Source organism: Lathamus discolor, chromosome 3 (genome assembly GCF_037157495.1).
Source record: "Lathamus discolor isolate bLatDis1 chromosome 3, bLatDis1.hap1, whole genome shotgun sequence".
NCBI lineage: Eukaryota > Metazoa > Chordata > Aves > Psittaciformes > Psittacidae > Lathamus > Lathamus discolor.
Genome location: NC_088886.1, coordinates 16,940,301 through 16,955,054, shown reverse-complemented (window position 1 = coordinate 16,955,054; position 14,754 = coordinate 16,940,301). Strand labels below are relative to the sequence as shown.

General features: G+C 37.2%; 1 protein-coding gene across 1 annotated transcript in view; it reads right to left on the bottom strand.

Moving 5' to 3' along the window:
- The window catches only part of DNAI3 (dynein axonemal intermediate chain 3), a 30,582-nt gene that overhangs the window by 13,954 nt on the left and 1,874 nt on the right, over window positions 1-14,754 (bottom strand). The window contains exons 2-10 of the mRNA XM_065673742.1: window positions 14,140-14,200; window positions 11,137-11,222; window positions 9,747-9,785; window positions 5,809-5,990; window positions 5,156-5,260; window positions 4,145-4,312; window positions 1,668-1,867; window positions 1,273-1,389; window positions 434-624 (exon numbers count right to left, since the gene is read on the bottom strand). Of these exons, the coding sequence (XP_065529814.1) occupies window positions 434-624; window positions 1,273-1,389; window positions 1,668-1,867; window positions 4,145-4,312; window positions 5,156-5,260; window positions 5,809-5,990; window positions 9,747-9,785; window positions 11,137-11,209 (1,075 nt within the window). The 5' untranslated portion in view covers window positions 11,210-11,222; window positions 14,140-14,200. The remainder of the gene's footprint in view (window positions 1-433; window positions 625-1,272; window positions 1,390-1,667; window positions 1,868-4,144; window positions 4,313-5,155; window positions 5,261-5,808; window positions 5,991-9,746; window positions 9,786-11,136; window positions 11,223-14,139; window positions 14,201-14,754) is intronic.

The following is a 14,754-nucleotide window of genomic DNA, read 5'->3' as shown; positions in this document are numbered from 1 at the left end:
AGACATTTAGTATGCCTCGTTACACTCCCTGGCACTCAGCAGAGCCATGTCCCATTATGGCTGTAACATTCCTAGCAAGTATTAGGCATGCATACAAGATCCAGCCATGGGGAAAAAGACAGTAGTTTGCAGAGCCACAAGAAGGACCTGGCACAGTTGGAGCCCCACTTAACTGAGTCTCATATGAGAGAAATTTCCCTTTCCTGTGATCTTTGCGTACATTTTAGTGTGAGGGACTTTGCATGGCCTGTCTGAATTCTACAAATTTGTCTGCCTCATTTTCCACTTTGTCTTAAATCAGCAATTGAGACAGACATACTGAATCAGTTTTGGTGTTAAATCTGAAAGTTGATAGTTTTATGAAAAATGCATATGTTATAGTTCTCACAATACATGTCATTCAAGTCTCAATTCAGTATTTTAACTGCATTACCATCAATGTTTGGATGCCAGGAAACACAGCTAATAGTTCTGTCCTTGGGATAGCGCAGATCTGTAAATGATTGGTATGCTTGAAGATAAACATCTGGCTTGCCACCAGATCTGCTTTCATCTTCTGCTAGGGCCTTCCAGTCATCAAAAAAAGGATTCATAATTTCATTTTGCTGCAGTGCAGTTTCCATTCTGTTTTGTGGAAAGAACAGTTAACACTCTTAATAATCCAGATGTGACTGCTCAGTAGTAGAATCACAAATATTTCTTTAAAGAGGCATCTTTTGTTTTACGCAAAATGATGACCACAGTGGTAAAAAAAAAGAGAAAGTATTTATTCCTCAGTGCTGCATCACTGTAAGGAAACCCTTCTCCATTTAAATATAAATAACTACTTGTAACAAGAATTTAACTCTAGTTCTAGTGTGGATCAAGTACAGTGCAGTTGTTAAATTCTTGCACAAAAAATGCTGATAAGTGGGATTTGTCCCATGACTAAGGGCTTTAGGACAGTACCCTTGCTCTTCTGCATACGCCTCTGCTTCAGTGAGCAGTGTTTGAAAGATCTGCTTTGCAGCTATAGTGATGTAACACTATCATCTTTAACAGTTCTAATATCCACTTAAATGGTCATTCATCTATATGGCATAGACTTCATGTTAATTTTCATAGAAACAAATATTAATTTAGTATCTGTTAATATTAAAAAAGAAGCAAGAGGAAAACCAAACCAAACAAAAATTCCCCCACCAAAGCCAAACCAAAAAGGTATATAGAAACAATTAGTATTTGACCAGACCAATGGTACATTCCAACAGCAGTTCTTGCTTGTAATTTTACCTTAAATGTACTGATGTAAGAAATTCTTTCAGCTTCTCAGATGACAGACACTCTTCTTTCTCTTCATCTGACAACTGTCTAGGAAAATACTGGGTGGCTGCATTTTTTGGATAGGTCCTAACCAGTTGGAATAATTTCAATGTGAATAAGTATAGAAACAATTTCAAAGGCAGAAGCCCATGTAATGTGTAAAATTAGAAGCTAAATCTATTCATTTTTTCTAGAAACTCTTTGGAAAAGTGAAAGAAGAAAGATACAAACAGACCATCCAGTTCTGTTCTCTTAATCAGTATGAGAAACTCCAGGAGAGCTGATTTAATTTACATAACTTTAATTGAGATCAGGAACAGTGTGTAGCTTAATAAATAAGCTGATAAATATTTTCTCACACTTACCATTTTGTCTGAGTACTACCTTCTTGTACTTTGGGAACCATTTGTATGCCCACATCTTTTTCAAGCATTTTAATGCTGAAAGTTTTGTCTTCATAGGATGTGCATTCAACATAACTGTCTTTTACATCTGAAGCATTGTTATCAGTAAATGTAATTGGTGCACCGAACTTCCTGCGTACTCGAGAAATCATATACTTAATCTGGAAAAGAAGTATTTCAGTAAGTTAGCAGAGGAGAAAGTGTTTTGTAAAATGGCAGCATTTATATAATTGAGGAATTAGTTCTATTGATGATTTCTGTGCTGAGTTTACTTACATTTCTACATTTTGAAACTGAAATGCTCATATAAATAACCTATGACATATGTAGTAAAAGACTGGTTTATATTTCTAAAACAAGAAGTTGCCTTTATGTAATGTTTTGGCTAGTAGGATTGTCCTGGGTTCAGCAGTAGCAGTCATTTTCCTCCATCTTAGTAGCTAGTGTAGTGCTGTGTTTTGATTTTTTGGCCTGGGAACAGTGCTGATAACGCCGATGTTTTCAGTTGCTGCTCAAATGTTTGGTCTGACCAAGGACTTTCTGAGCCTCATGCTCTGCCAGGGAGGAGGGGAGGCCGGGAAGAAGCAGAGACAGGACACCTGACCCAAACTGACCAAAGAAGTATTCCATACCACAGCACGTCATGCCCAGGATGTAACTGGGAGTTACCCGGAAGGGCTAGGGACTGCAGGGTTGGAGGAGGTATTGGTCGGTGCTTGCTGGGGGGAGTGGGGTGAGTTATTGGTCAGCTGGTGTTGAGGTGTTGTATTCTTTCCTCTTGTTATTTCCTTTAGCATTATTATTATTGGTGGTAGCAGTAGTGATTTGTGTTATATCTTAGTTTCTAAACTGTTCTTATCTCAGCCCATGGGAGTTGCATTCTTTTCGATTCTCCTCTCCGCCCCTCCAGGAGTAGGGGGAGGGCAAGAAGGGGGGGGGAGTGAGAGAGCGACTGTGTGATTTATGGATGACTTTTGTTTAAACCATGACAAGGATAAGAGAATTATACTTTCTAGTTCACATAATATCAAAACTGCTCCTTTAATTAAAGGATTGATTTGCAGTTCTATGTAATACTGCATTGGACTTCCAAGACGTGGCTTTTCAGCTCTGACCTCTTAGTGCGGTTCTCAACATTGGGTGAGGTATTTCACCTTCCCTTGTACAGCTTAGGGAGAGAAAAGTACAATGAAGAGGATCCACGAAAATCTTGAGTGAGGAGTTTTCTTATAGCGAGAACTAGGAACCAAGGGATTTTGTTTGACTTCTACCCACAAAGAGAGGTAGGCATTTGATTTCAGGCAGTAGAAAGTTGTTGCTTTGTCTTGGATACATAGCCAGGTACTTTCTCCCAGTACCTCCCACAGAACTGGAAAGGAATGAAGGCTAAAAATACTTCTGAGTAGACCTTGCCAGCAGGGTACAAGAATACTTAGACTGTGAATGTGCGTTGAATTTCATGACTGTGAATTAGCTGTAGAACAGTCAGACATCTTTTTTAAGTAATGGCAACATGTCCAGTTGCTGAGAACTGTCAAAACTTGGCCAGTTTTCCCTGAACAGGGATTTAGGTATTGAGTAGAAATCACAGATGGACAGTTAAATGCTTGGGGATGCCCCACACATCACAAGTTAGGTGGCAGCTGTTGAGTGGATCTACTTTTTGGACATAGTTTTCTCAGTATAACATGTAGGTGAAGTTAATGAAGTATTAGGAACAATTGCTTCCCCAAAGGGTGCTCAGGTGTTGGAACAGACTGCCCAGGGCAGTGATGGAGTCACCATCCCTGGAAGTGTTCGCGCACAATGCAGATGAGGCCCTCAGTGCCATGGGTTAGTGGTGGCCTTGGCAGTGCTGGGGAGCAATTGGACTTGATGATCTTAAAGGTTTTTTCTAACCTTGTTGATTCTATGATTCTGTGTCCTTCTGTAATGTCAGCTTGTAACACCTGTAGTCAGTAACATTTTTTCTGAGGTAGAGCCCTTGAAAGTGTTGCATGCCTCTTAAATGCCATCCGTATCATGAAACAAGAGTACACTGGGCTTCATGGAAATAGAACTAGGTCTTTAGAATATAACTGAAGTGACTAAACTTGTAATTTGGCCACATAGTCATTTGAGCAAAAAGTGGCAGAGATGTTACTGATCAGAGATGATCAGGACTTTTGAATTTACAGCTTAAAAAGTAGATATGTCCAATGCAGTCTCATGTGCCTTGTTTGCAGGATTTAAATACAAGAGAATTCAGAGAAAAAAAAATAATCTGCAACTGCAGCACTTTCAGTTTTTTTTTAAAGTTGAGATATTTCTCTTTTTCTTCTTGAAAGACCCCAAGCAAACTTAGGATTGCAACTTCCCTTTCCCTGACTGGTTTTTAAGGAATGTAAAATACTTTTTTTTAACATATATTTGCTTGACTAAGATCGGTGGATTCTGACCTTTGTAACAGTGTCTTTAACAGATTCTTCTTCAACTTCCTTTTCGCTGCCAAGAGAAACCCAAGGTTTTTGGACAGGAGGCCTGTAAGGTTGGATTTCTACAGTCTCCTCTATATTTTCTTCTTCTTCTTTGTTTTCTTCCTGTTTTTCTTCTGCAGTTTCTGGAGGCTGTGACATCAAACAGTGAGAAATGGTACTTTTTCAAAACTGTTACTGAAATGTAAGTATGAACTAGAAGAACAGTTTTCAGTCTTTATCCACACATTCTTTATCTTAATGCAGCAAGTCTGGCTATTCTGTGCCCCTGGGTATGATTCGGTTAGGTCCCATTCACTCATTTGTGCATTAGAATTTTCCAATACATGTTACATATTTAACTACTAAAGAGAAACCATTGTCTTGAAAGCAAATCACTGTTATACAAAAAAGAATTTGTAGCGGTTTCCTACATCAGGCCCTCCTGCCTGGAATTGTGATTTGCTTTTCTATTAGTCATTTCTTCTCCTGATGCTGAGTTACAAACTCATGTTGAAAAATTTTGTAATCTACCTACCCACAAACCTTCTCCTATAATGCAGTGCACAAGGGGAAATCTATGTATCTAGAATTATTTAGAACTCAAGAACATGCTGAAGTATGATTTAAAGAATACATACATACATATTGTGAAGAAAAAGTGTAATTCTTTGAAGATGCCAAATATAATCTTTTCTTTTTATGTCTTGCTAAGAAACCTGGGTCTTGGCAGAGGAAATTTATGCTTATGACAAAATGCAGCAGTGGGGGTTAGAGTGGCTCTCTGAAGTAAAATACAAAAATTTAATTCAGTCTTTCTCAGTATAAAAGACATTTTTTTACAGTGATACACATATTTTTCTTTGATCAGATTAACCGTTAGAGGAACATTCTGGCATGCCAACCACATCAGATTCTTACAAATACAGTATCAGTTTATATTTTAGACAAGATTCTGAAATACTCATAGAAAGAACGATGCTTGTATTTTCTTACCTTCAGAAGGTTTTCCTTGGCTTCCTCAGAAGCAACGAGGTAAAAGTTCTGTCCATACTGGAAATTTGCATCTAAAACTACCAAAAGTTCTTCCCCTGGATATTCCTAGTTTAATTAAAACAATCAGTGCAACACTGAAGGCAAATAACACATAAAACAGACATGAGCCTGTGACTGGCAAAGCTACTGCTAGTGTAAATTCAGTATCTTTGATTAATCTTTTAAGTCTTAACAGAGGATTACATGTGCCAATTGAAAAGAATAGATGGATTTTATTTTCTAATAAAAATTATTTTGGGACCAAGCTAATCTTTTCAAACCAACAATTGACAAGAAACTGTTTTAATGATTCTCAATAAATAGTCAGTGAATAAGGTGAGGCCAGAATATGTGAAGCTCTGCCAGTTCAGACAATCAAAACTAGTAATATTTATGTTACTTTTAGCATATATCAAATCTAGAGTTAGTTAAAAAAACCCAAACAAAACTGTGCATGGTTAGCCATGAGAAACTTTGAGTTGACAATGGTCAAAGACCTATAGCCTTTGGATATTACACCATTAGTGTTTTTACACAGGGTCAAACAAGGTCAAACCTTATCCTATACTCTGAGAGCATGAAGTCTTAAAGTGTGAACGAAATAAGCTACATACCAGGATAACATTTTTGATAGGGTAAAAATCAGAAATTTTAGCTCTTCTTTTCAGGTCCTGAATGATGTCCTCTTTTTTAATGATTTTGAAACAATTTTCTTCTGTGACATCTTCATCAACTCGGCAATTGAAAATTGCTTGGGTCTGTGTAGTAAGAACTAAAGGAAAGATTTCTGGGTGGCCTGTAAAAGAAAGCAAAATTCCTTGAAACATGCACTTTAATAACTCTACCGTTTCCTAGCAGAATGCCTTTGAATCTCTCAGCTTAGTTTTCAGTATTTTGGAAGGCATAGGGTAAAAATTGTATTACATTTTGTTAATCTTGGAAAAGACTCTACCTCACACTTCCTACTTAATGAATATGTTATTCCTAATATAAGGGGTTTTTTTTCCTCTTGATTAACAGGTCATTAAGAACTTCAGTGAAGAGTCATTAAATAGAGTGGTTTTAATACATTAAGGACACAACTGCCTTAAAGAGAGCCCATGAACAATACACTCTAATCCTTTGCTGTAGAATGTTGTCATGTTAAGCCAATGTTTGATCTAGGTGAGGCTTCAATGCCCTCTCAAATAAAGATGTTTTTCTGATTTTGGACTTTCATCTTCCTCTCACGGAGTTCTGAGTGCAGCTGAGTCTTTTTTGCACTAAACAAGTGAGACTAAAGCAAGGTCACTGAGATTCAAGTCAGACACTTATTTTCACCTTTGCTGGAGAATATATAGCAGTTGTTTTCTGCATACATGACCTCCATTAGGTTCATTTGTACTAACTGAGAACAAGCTATTTCTTATCCTACCTCTGGCAGTGTTAATCTTCATTGATTCTAGTGAGGCTGGATGCAGTTAGGTTACCTGTAAGCTGCGCTTTGCAAACACTCAGTCTGAAGGTAATACCCAGTGCCTCTTGTTAAGTGTGTCAGCTGTACGTATGTAGCACTGATTCTTCCCATATTACATGTTTTGCCCTCCAACTTGTATAACAGCTGTGTTTAAGATCACTATAGGCCCAGCTAGTCGAATCCTGCTGCTTAAGAGGCTCACTTCTTCCTTTGCAATACTGCCATGCTAGCAGTCATGCTCTGTCTTAGCTGCCATAGTAAGAGCATTCTGCATGAAGGCCACAATATTTTGTCTGAGAAGGCTATCAGATGTTCATCTTTTTGATAAACGGGGAAGTGTAAAAGATTTAGGGACATGAGTACATGGGATTTTTATGTCCTGAAATGGGCTGGATTTTGTAATAATAGTTGATACTTTCTATAATCTTTGTTTCATTTTCTTTTCTTAGTCTGAGTTATTTAATATTTTGTCTTAATTCCCAGCACCTGTGGTATTTTTATCTTCGTGTATGCCTTAAATTGAAGTTGATATATCTAAGATGATGATATTGACCAGCTGGCTCAGCATGTTTTGAAAAGCCATTTCTAACCCAAGCCAACAAGGACTGATAAAACAGTAAATGCTCCTTAATGTCTATCATTCAGGAAGCTAAATATCTGCATAAGGCTATCACGTAATACATAATGTTTGATGAATCTGACATTTATCCTTTAAAATTTTTCAATACTGTTTCTCTACTGCATCTGCTTTGCTATAGTCATCCACTAAAATTAATGGCATGCTTGATGCTTCTGTCACCCCCTGCACTATACCAACTATTATTTACTTAGCATTCACTAGTAATTTTGTAGCGTACACAATCCATTTGTAGCATGCACAGTCCATTAGTTAACTTACTTCACAAGCTGTGGTCACTATTGCATGACTTTCCTTTTGATATTTTGGTGCTTTTCAAGATTTCTGTGTGGATGCTTCCAAAAAATACAAAATCAGAGGGATGTTGATTGGGAAAAACCTCTGAAAGTCATTTGGTTCAAGCTCACTGTTGATAAGACCAGACCAAGTCAGGCCTTGTTTATCTTCAGGAGTCCCTGTGCTTGCCTTTTTGACTTCTATTCTCTGTAGGTAATAAGGCCAAGACCTAGATTCTTTTGCTTATTAATTTGGCTGTGAGACCAGGCTCAGAAAAAATGTTTATTCCAGGGTGACTTGAAACATTTGATGCCTTTAAGGAACTGCAAACATTGATCTGCAGGATTCCCAGGTTACCCTAGCCAAGGGCATGAGGCCTCATTAGGATGTTATTAGGAAGCAGACTCAAACCCTAGCATGAACCGCAACACTATAGATACACTCTACATTTCAATATATTGGAGCAAAAATATCAGACTTCCTTTTGCAAACTAAATTTCATAGGATGGACAGAGGACAGAAACCTAGGGCTGTGCACCAAAAGAGAATGTCATTTCTATCCTCTCTGTACACAGCTGGCTCACAGGGCACAATGGCCAGGAGAGCAAAGGAACAAGATATTTGTACATATCACAGTGCTCAGAGTTGGTGATGTGGCTACTGGCTGTAGCTAGGAGCTACAGAAAATTTGGAAACATAATTAGCTGATTCATAGGTGATTCTTTTTCAGAAAATCATTCCTAATGGTCTCAAATAAAATACACCCAAGCAATTAGATTTTATTTTTTTTAATTAATAAAAAATCCTAACCAGGAGTTTATTCAAGAAGCTTGTATGATGTTATTTTTTAAAATGATGAATTGAGCATACAGCCTTTCCACAAATGCTAATGCTAAAAACCCTCGTCTTCTCAAAGAGATGTAGGTTTCAGTGTAAAACAAAACAATACGAGCATGATTTAAAGTTAAGCAGAAATACAATAGACATGACTACGAGAGGGAGCAGAGTAGGACAGAAAGTGTATTTTCTTTAATGCTCTATTGCTGGAAGTCCAGGTTAAAAACAGATTAATGATCCAAATTAAAATACGTAACATAAGGGATTGATACTGGAATTCTTACTCTTATGAACATTTTTAGTGAATGCTCTTTTCCCATAAAAATTACGTAGCATCTAACCAAAGGCTTCACATTGTTTTTCTGATGGTATATTGTATCCTGTCTTTTGTAACAGTCAGCAGCTCTTAGAGCTATGAGAACTTCACAAACGACCAAGAAGCTCTCAGAGAAGTAAAGAACACTTGCCAATCTTATGCTAAGGAGATACCATGCAGAGACAGTGACTGCTTATAGTAGCATTATTTTCCTGCTTTTAGCAACAAGATTTTAGCAATAGTTCAGCTATTACGGCTATAACCTTACTTGCCACTAGGTGGAGGTAAAATTCTCTCTTACTGACAAAAAGAAGTCTCTCCAGGAACACGGAAAATACAAATTTTAATTCATTTTTAAAGTAACACTTTTCTCATCCGAGGGATCATTTATCATGCATTTTCATTAGCTGCAGCTTAGCCATTTCGGTGACACTAATCAAAGTGCAATTTTCATATCCACATGTGTGTGTACCTGTTCTACCCATGTAGGAAGTGCAAAAGAAATGCTTGATATCTCTGCGACTTTTAAATGGCAGATTTTTTCCCCTACAAAGCAAAATACGTTACTCAATGTCTGTTGACATCTATGATTAAAAACCACAAGTGATATGCCAAAATAATGTTCTCACCAAATTCAGTCATGATTTGATAAAGATGAAAGGTTTTGAAATTATAAAAATATTTCAAGTTTTTGTTTCCATTGCCTGACTATTATTAAATGCGAACATTTTGCACCCTATACTTCTGTTGTGATGCTTTTTCATTTCCCCTGGTCTCAGATCCTCTCAAACCAAGATAAAAACATCTACAAACCCAAACCTGTTTCTGCATTCCTTGCTGCACCGCCTGCTACTCAGAAAGTGGTACTGTAATCACTACTGTAATAGCTGCAATTCTTCATAATTTCTAAATTTTATCATTCATAAAAAATCTTTCGATTTTATTTCCTGGCTTTAGTAACACTGAAGCTTCAAAATGCTTGAAGTGTTCCAAAACTACTATTCGAAAGCCCAGTCATCATAGCACTTACCTATACTAGCCATAGAAAGATCAACTTCATATTTTTCATCTGAAATATAAGACATGATATTACCAGTAAGATTTCTTCCTAACAAAGTTAAGTATAAATATACAGTCCTTTTCTTGTTAGGCAATGTTTAAAATCTCTATGTATGTTTAAAAGTAAACTGTGAAGAGGAAACACAGTACTTTCTATTCAGTTCGTGTTTAACACAAGAAATGAGTGAAGCCTTTCAAAATAGTTCTGTATCTTAAAAGAGATGTTGGCATATTCTGAAACTATGGAGATTTAAAACTCATTTTTATTTTGAGCAGGTGGTCTGCCTAAGACAGAAACCATAAGAAATCTGTCATCTTGTGGTCCACACTGCAGTTTCCATGGTTGAAAACCGCACTGACTGCTGCCTGATAGTACCTGCTTTGGGCAGCTACTATGTGAAAAGGAGATAAATGGGCGAGGCTTGCTAACATCAGACAGTAGCAGAACTGACAGATGTGCAGGCAGGAGTGGACATGAGTCCCCTCTGACTGTGGTGAGGTGGGCAGGCTTGCTCTGGGTAGCAGGGTGCTGCTGGAGCAAGGCTTTCTTCAGCTCCTGAGGAAGGGTCTGCAAACCTCACAGCAAAGTAGGACTGGAAGAAATTAGCAGTGATGTGCAGAATATTCTCTGCAGCACAGCAGCTATTAATCAGCTGGGAGGGGAAAAGTGATTAAAAGGCAAAAGCAACTTCAGGAAGGTGGCTGTCAGAGCCAAAAAAAAAAAAAAAAAAAGAAACAAACCAAATAAAAGCCAAGCAAGAGAACATCACCACCTGTTCTGAGAATGTGCGTGCCACTGGGAAAAATGACTGCAAAGGCTCATTAGCCTTACGCTTCATTAATATATACACTTTATAAGTGGCACAAGTGAGATAGCACCTCAGCACGTCTCAGAAAAAAACCCACAATAAAATGCACTGTGAAATTAAATTGTGAGACGTTAGTATTTTTTCAAGCTCTGTTATTGTACTTGTACAGCGTGATCCTGAGCACCTGAACTCCTGCTTCTCGGAACACCTCCCTCTGCCTGATGCTCTCTCCCTGGGTTGTTAGCTTTTGTGAATCTCCCCACTTAACATGTATTAAGCCTCCCAATTTCCCATTCAATACTGTTATTATGACACCACAAATTATTTAATCTAAACTACCAAGACAAAGTGTAAATATTGCAATGTGGCTTTCTTATGTTCCATATACTGGTTACAAAACCATAATCATTAATTGTAGATCTCTCATTTATATAAAATAACATATTCTAATTTATCTCATGTTTACTTACATACAATGGCCCAAAATAATCAAGGTAGCTCTTATGTGAGACCCTATTATTGTTTGTTTCATTGCTTCTGTACCTTACATACCAAGCTCTTTTCCCTTTGGTGATTTCTTAGCTTTTTTTTCACCTTTCTGTTTCTTTGCCTTTGCTTGGGACATCTTTCAGATTTCTCTAGAGAAAGATACATATCATTAACAAACTGCAAACAGACAATGGAATACACCATGCATGAGTGAGAATTTTGCCCATGCTTTTATCTAGTTTATTATTATAGTGACAAGTTCATACACAGCCAAAGGTATGTTCCATAACTGCAAACCATAAAATGTATTTTGATATATGTAATAGATGGAAATACTGCTCCTTTCCAAGGTGATTAAGTATGGACACTGATTATCCAAAACTTTTCTATTCCAAGTTAATTTTTCAGTGTGGCTCTGTGGAGGTCAAACTTGGAAAGAAGCTGTATGCATTATTGTAGCATGTAGCAACCACACAGCTGGAAATGATGCTCTGTACTCTTGTTTCATTTACTCTCCTTCTTCCCAATAACTAGAATAAGGATGAGAAAAGCAATTTTTACATTGCAAAGGAGGAAATGCAGTACAGGCTGCCCACAGTACAGACAGGACAGCACACCACCACGAAATACACTGCCAGCACCATCATGTGGAAGGTACACACACAGCAGCCGATAGAACAACTAAATCGAGGTAGTCCAAATTCTGTTAGAAGTATAAAGAATTGTTTGATGTTTTTACTTAACAGCTGGAGGCTGGGATTCAACTGGGATAAGGACAATGGGACTTTCAGTTTGTTTATGTCCTCTGTTTTCCATGTTCCTACTGTTTTTTAAGACTGTAAATGGATTGGAACTATTTTTTAAATGTCTAAAGAGCAGTTACATTATTTGGATGTTACTTTAATTTTAACACAAGAGGAAAGCAGATGCACTTATAAGGCAGGAAAAGGCTACACCATCAAGAACTTTCTCATGACCTAACTATTTCTGATTAAGCCTTACTGGATCTATGGCCTGTCTGCCTGCACATGTGAACAGCACATTTACTGCCAGGATGCTTTAAGATGCAATGGTGAGTTTATAAAATAAGTGTTATATCTTAAGACCTTCCCAATGGAAGGCCTAAACCAGTGTAAGCATTAAAACAAACATGCCATGGCCTGTGAATTTGCAATTTCAGTGGTCATCTTGACTTTGGGATGGACATTCCCAGACTGAGAAACAGCATTTTCTGTTTTATAACACAGTTCTCAAACACTCCAGAGGCAATCAATATAGTTTTAGCTTCCAATTTGAATTTTAGTTTGGAGATGACCACTGATGGCAGATAAAGGTCATGGATTATAGCCTGTCTTTGGAATCTGTGTTAACTTCCCTAGAATTAAAGGTAAATTTTGCCGTTGACTTTAATGGAAGCAGAGTCTGACAGTCTTATTACAGTAATGCATTTTACTTTTTCATTCCAATCAAAATAGAAAAATATACTTATAAAACCTCAGGCTCTTTTCTCTATTGTTCTGGATCATGCAGACCACAGGTGACAAGCTGCATCCATGGAATGTTACTGCATTTCTCTGTTGTTCAGTCATTCTTGCAAATACAGCCCCTTCATTAATCCATCTGAAAAACTAGCAATTTAATCTTACCCTTTTTCCGAAAGGTAATGATAATACCAATGCCAAACAGATGAATGTTTCAGAATTATGAAACTCTTGCATTGTAAGGGATGATGTTTTTGGAAGATTAAAAAGCCCTCACAAGTTATGTATAGTGAATGTAAAGAAGAAAGTTAGGAGTTTGCCCTATTTCTACCAGTCTTTTTCTCAGGTACAACATTACAAACATTGGCAATATATTTATGTTTAATATTCAATATATTTTCCCAGTTATAATCTTTCAAAGAAGCCTCTACACTGAAAAATATGCATAGTTTATAGTACTGAAACACTTAAGGCTATTTAACTTAGAGTGCATGTCAATTCAGGTGGTTAAAAGAGGCTAATTTTCCCTTATTTAACAATAAAAGTGCAAAGCTATTTCTTATCCATCTCCTTGTACATGTTATGTAAAAAAATATTGTGACCCATTTTATAAATGGATTCTGTGACTAATTTGAAATCAACCTTCACACCTCTGGATAAAAGAGAGTCCCCCAGGATAGGAAGAAAGGCCAGCTGTTCTACAAATCAGTTGAAGAACTATATGAACCATCTCATATATGCTACAGTCACATTGGTTTATTTCACCATTTCCTAATTATACACTGAAACAAAGCCGATTTGGAAATGTTGAGTTTTTTCTTCTGTGTAACCTAAACCATAAGTCACATGAATAGAGGAAATGCAAAGGGCTGAGATAAGTCACATGCCTATGTTTAGTAGAATAATTTGCAAGTAAAAACATCCCTTTTCCTTCAACTGACTTCAAGTATCTTATACAGTTAAAACAGTTTGAAAATTGCCTCCCAGTAATGCAGGTCTTCCTACTTTACTGAAAGAATCAGGTGTAGAGGCACACTCAGCACTATACAGCTAAGGGCAGTACTGGTGACTGTGCATATGTTAATACAAAAAGTATTGATGTTTAAGAATCACAAACGAACAGAGCAACCGGTAGGACTGTTCATGGTTCCATCTCTGATACACAGAACCTCACCAACTGGAAAGCAGATAGAAAAGTACAAGGTAATTATCTCCTTTTACAATACCCCTAACACCATATCGCCTCTGTCCATTTGTCATTCTGTGGGCATATGATTGTCAGTGGTTAAGAAATATGTAAGGCCTTCAAAGAAAGCAAAGGCAGAACTTCTAAAGACTTCTCTGGAAGCATTACCAAGTCCATAGCTGTTCACAAAGTATGTATGCAAAGCTGGGTTTTTATACAGGATTAAATAACCTACTAACCCCTAGGTGCTCACTGCAGGAAACCAGCATGCACTGAGAACTTTAAATAGCTACCGAAGAGCAATCTTTTGCACCCCTCCTCTTCAAAACAGAAATAAAGGAACAAAAATCTTAATGTTTCTTAATGTGTAAAGTAAAAGCTGGTATTTTCAGAAGTTACCTCTTGCTTCAGCGGTTTGGTATTTTTTCACTCCCTAAGTTTTTACACGAAGTACCAAATCCTATCAAGAAAACCATGAAAAAAATGGTGTCTGTATTAGAGGACTGTCTGAAGATATGACAAAAAGATAATTTCTTTAATCTGTGGTTAGTTCCTATCCTCTTAGGGATATTTCTCTATTGCTTATTTAGAAATGACTCTAATATGCATTTTTGTCCAGAATTGGACAGAGGTTGGAAATTACATTTAAATTAACATAATTTGAAAAATTTATTAGTACAAAACCTACCCAACCCCCCCCCCCCCCAACCCCAACAACCAAACAATCAAAAACCCCAGCTCTTGAAAATCAATTGTCATAGAGATTGCCATAAATTTTGGTTTTTAAAAGTCAAGGTCAGGCTGGACAGGCCTTCAAGCCACCTGGTTTAGTGGAAGGTGTCCCTGCCCATGACAGGGGAGTTGAAACTGGATGAGCTTTAATTTTGGGCTTTCAACCCAAACCGTTCTGTGATTCTGTGAATACAAAAATTCCATTAAATATGTTCAGTCTAATTTTTCAGTCAGTTTTCAGTGGAACATGGTGTTACATTATTTGATTGTTAAAGTCCAAGT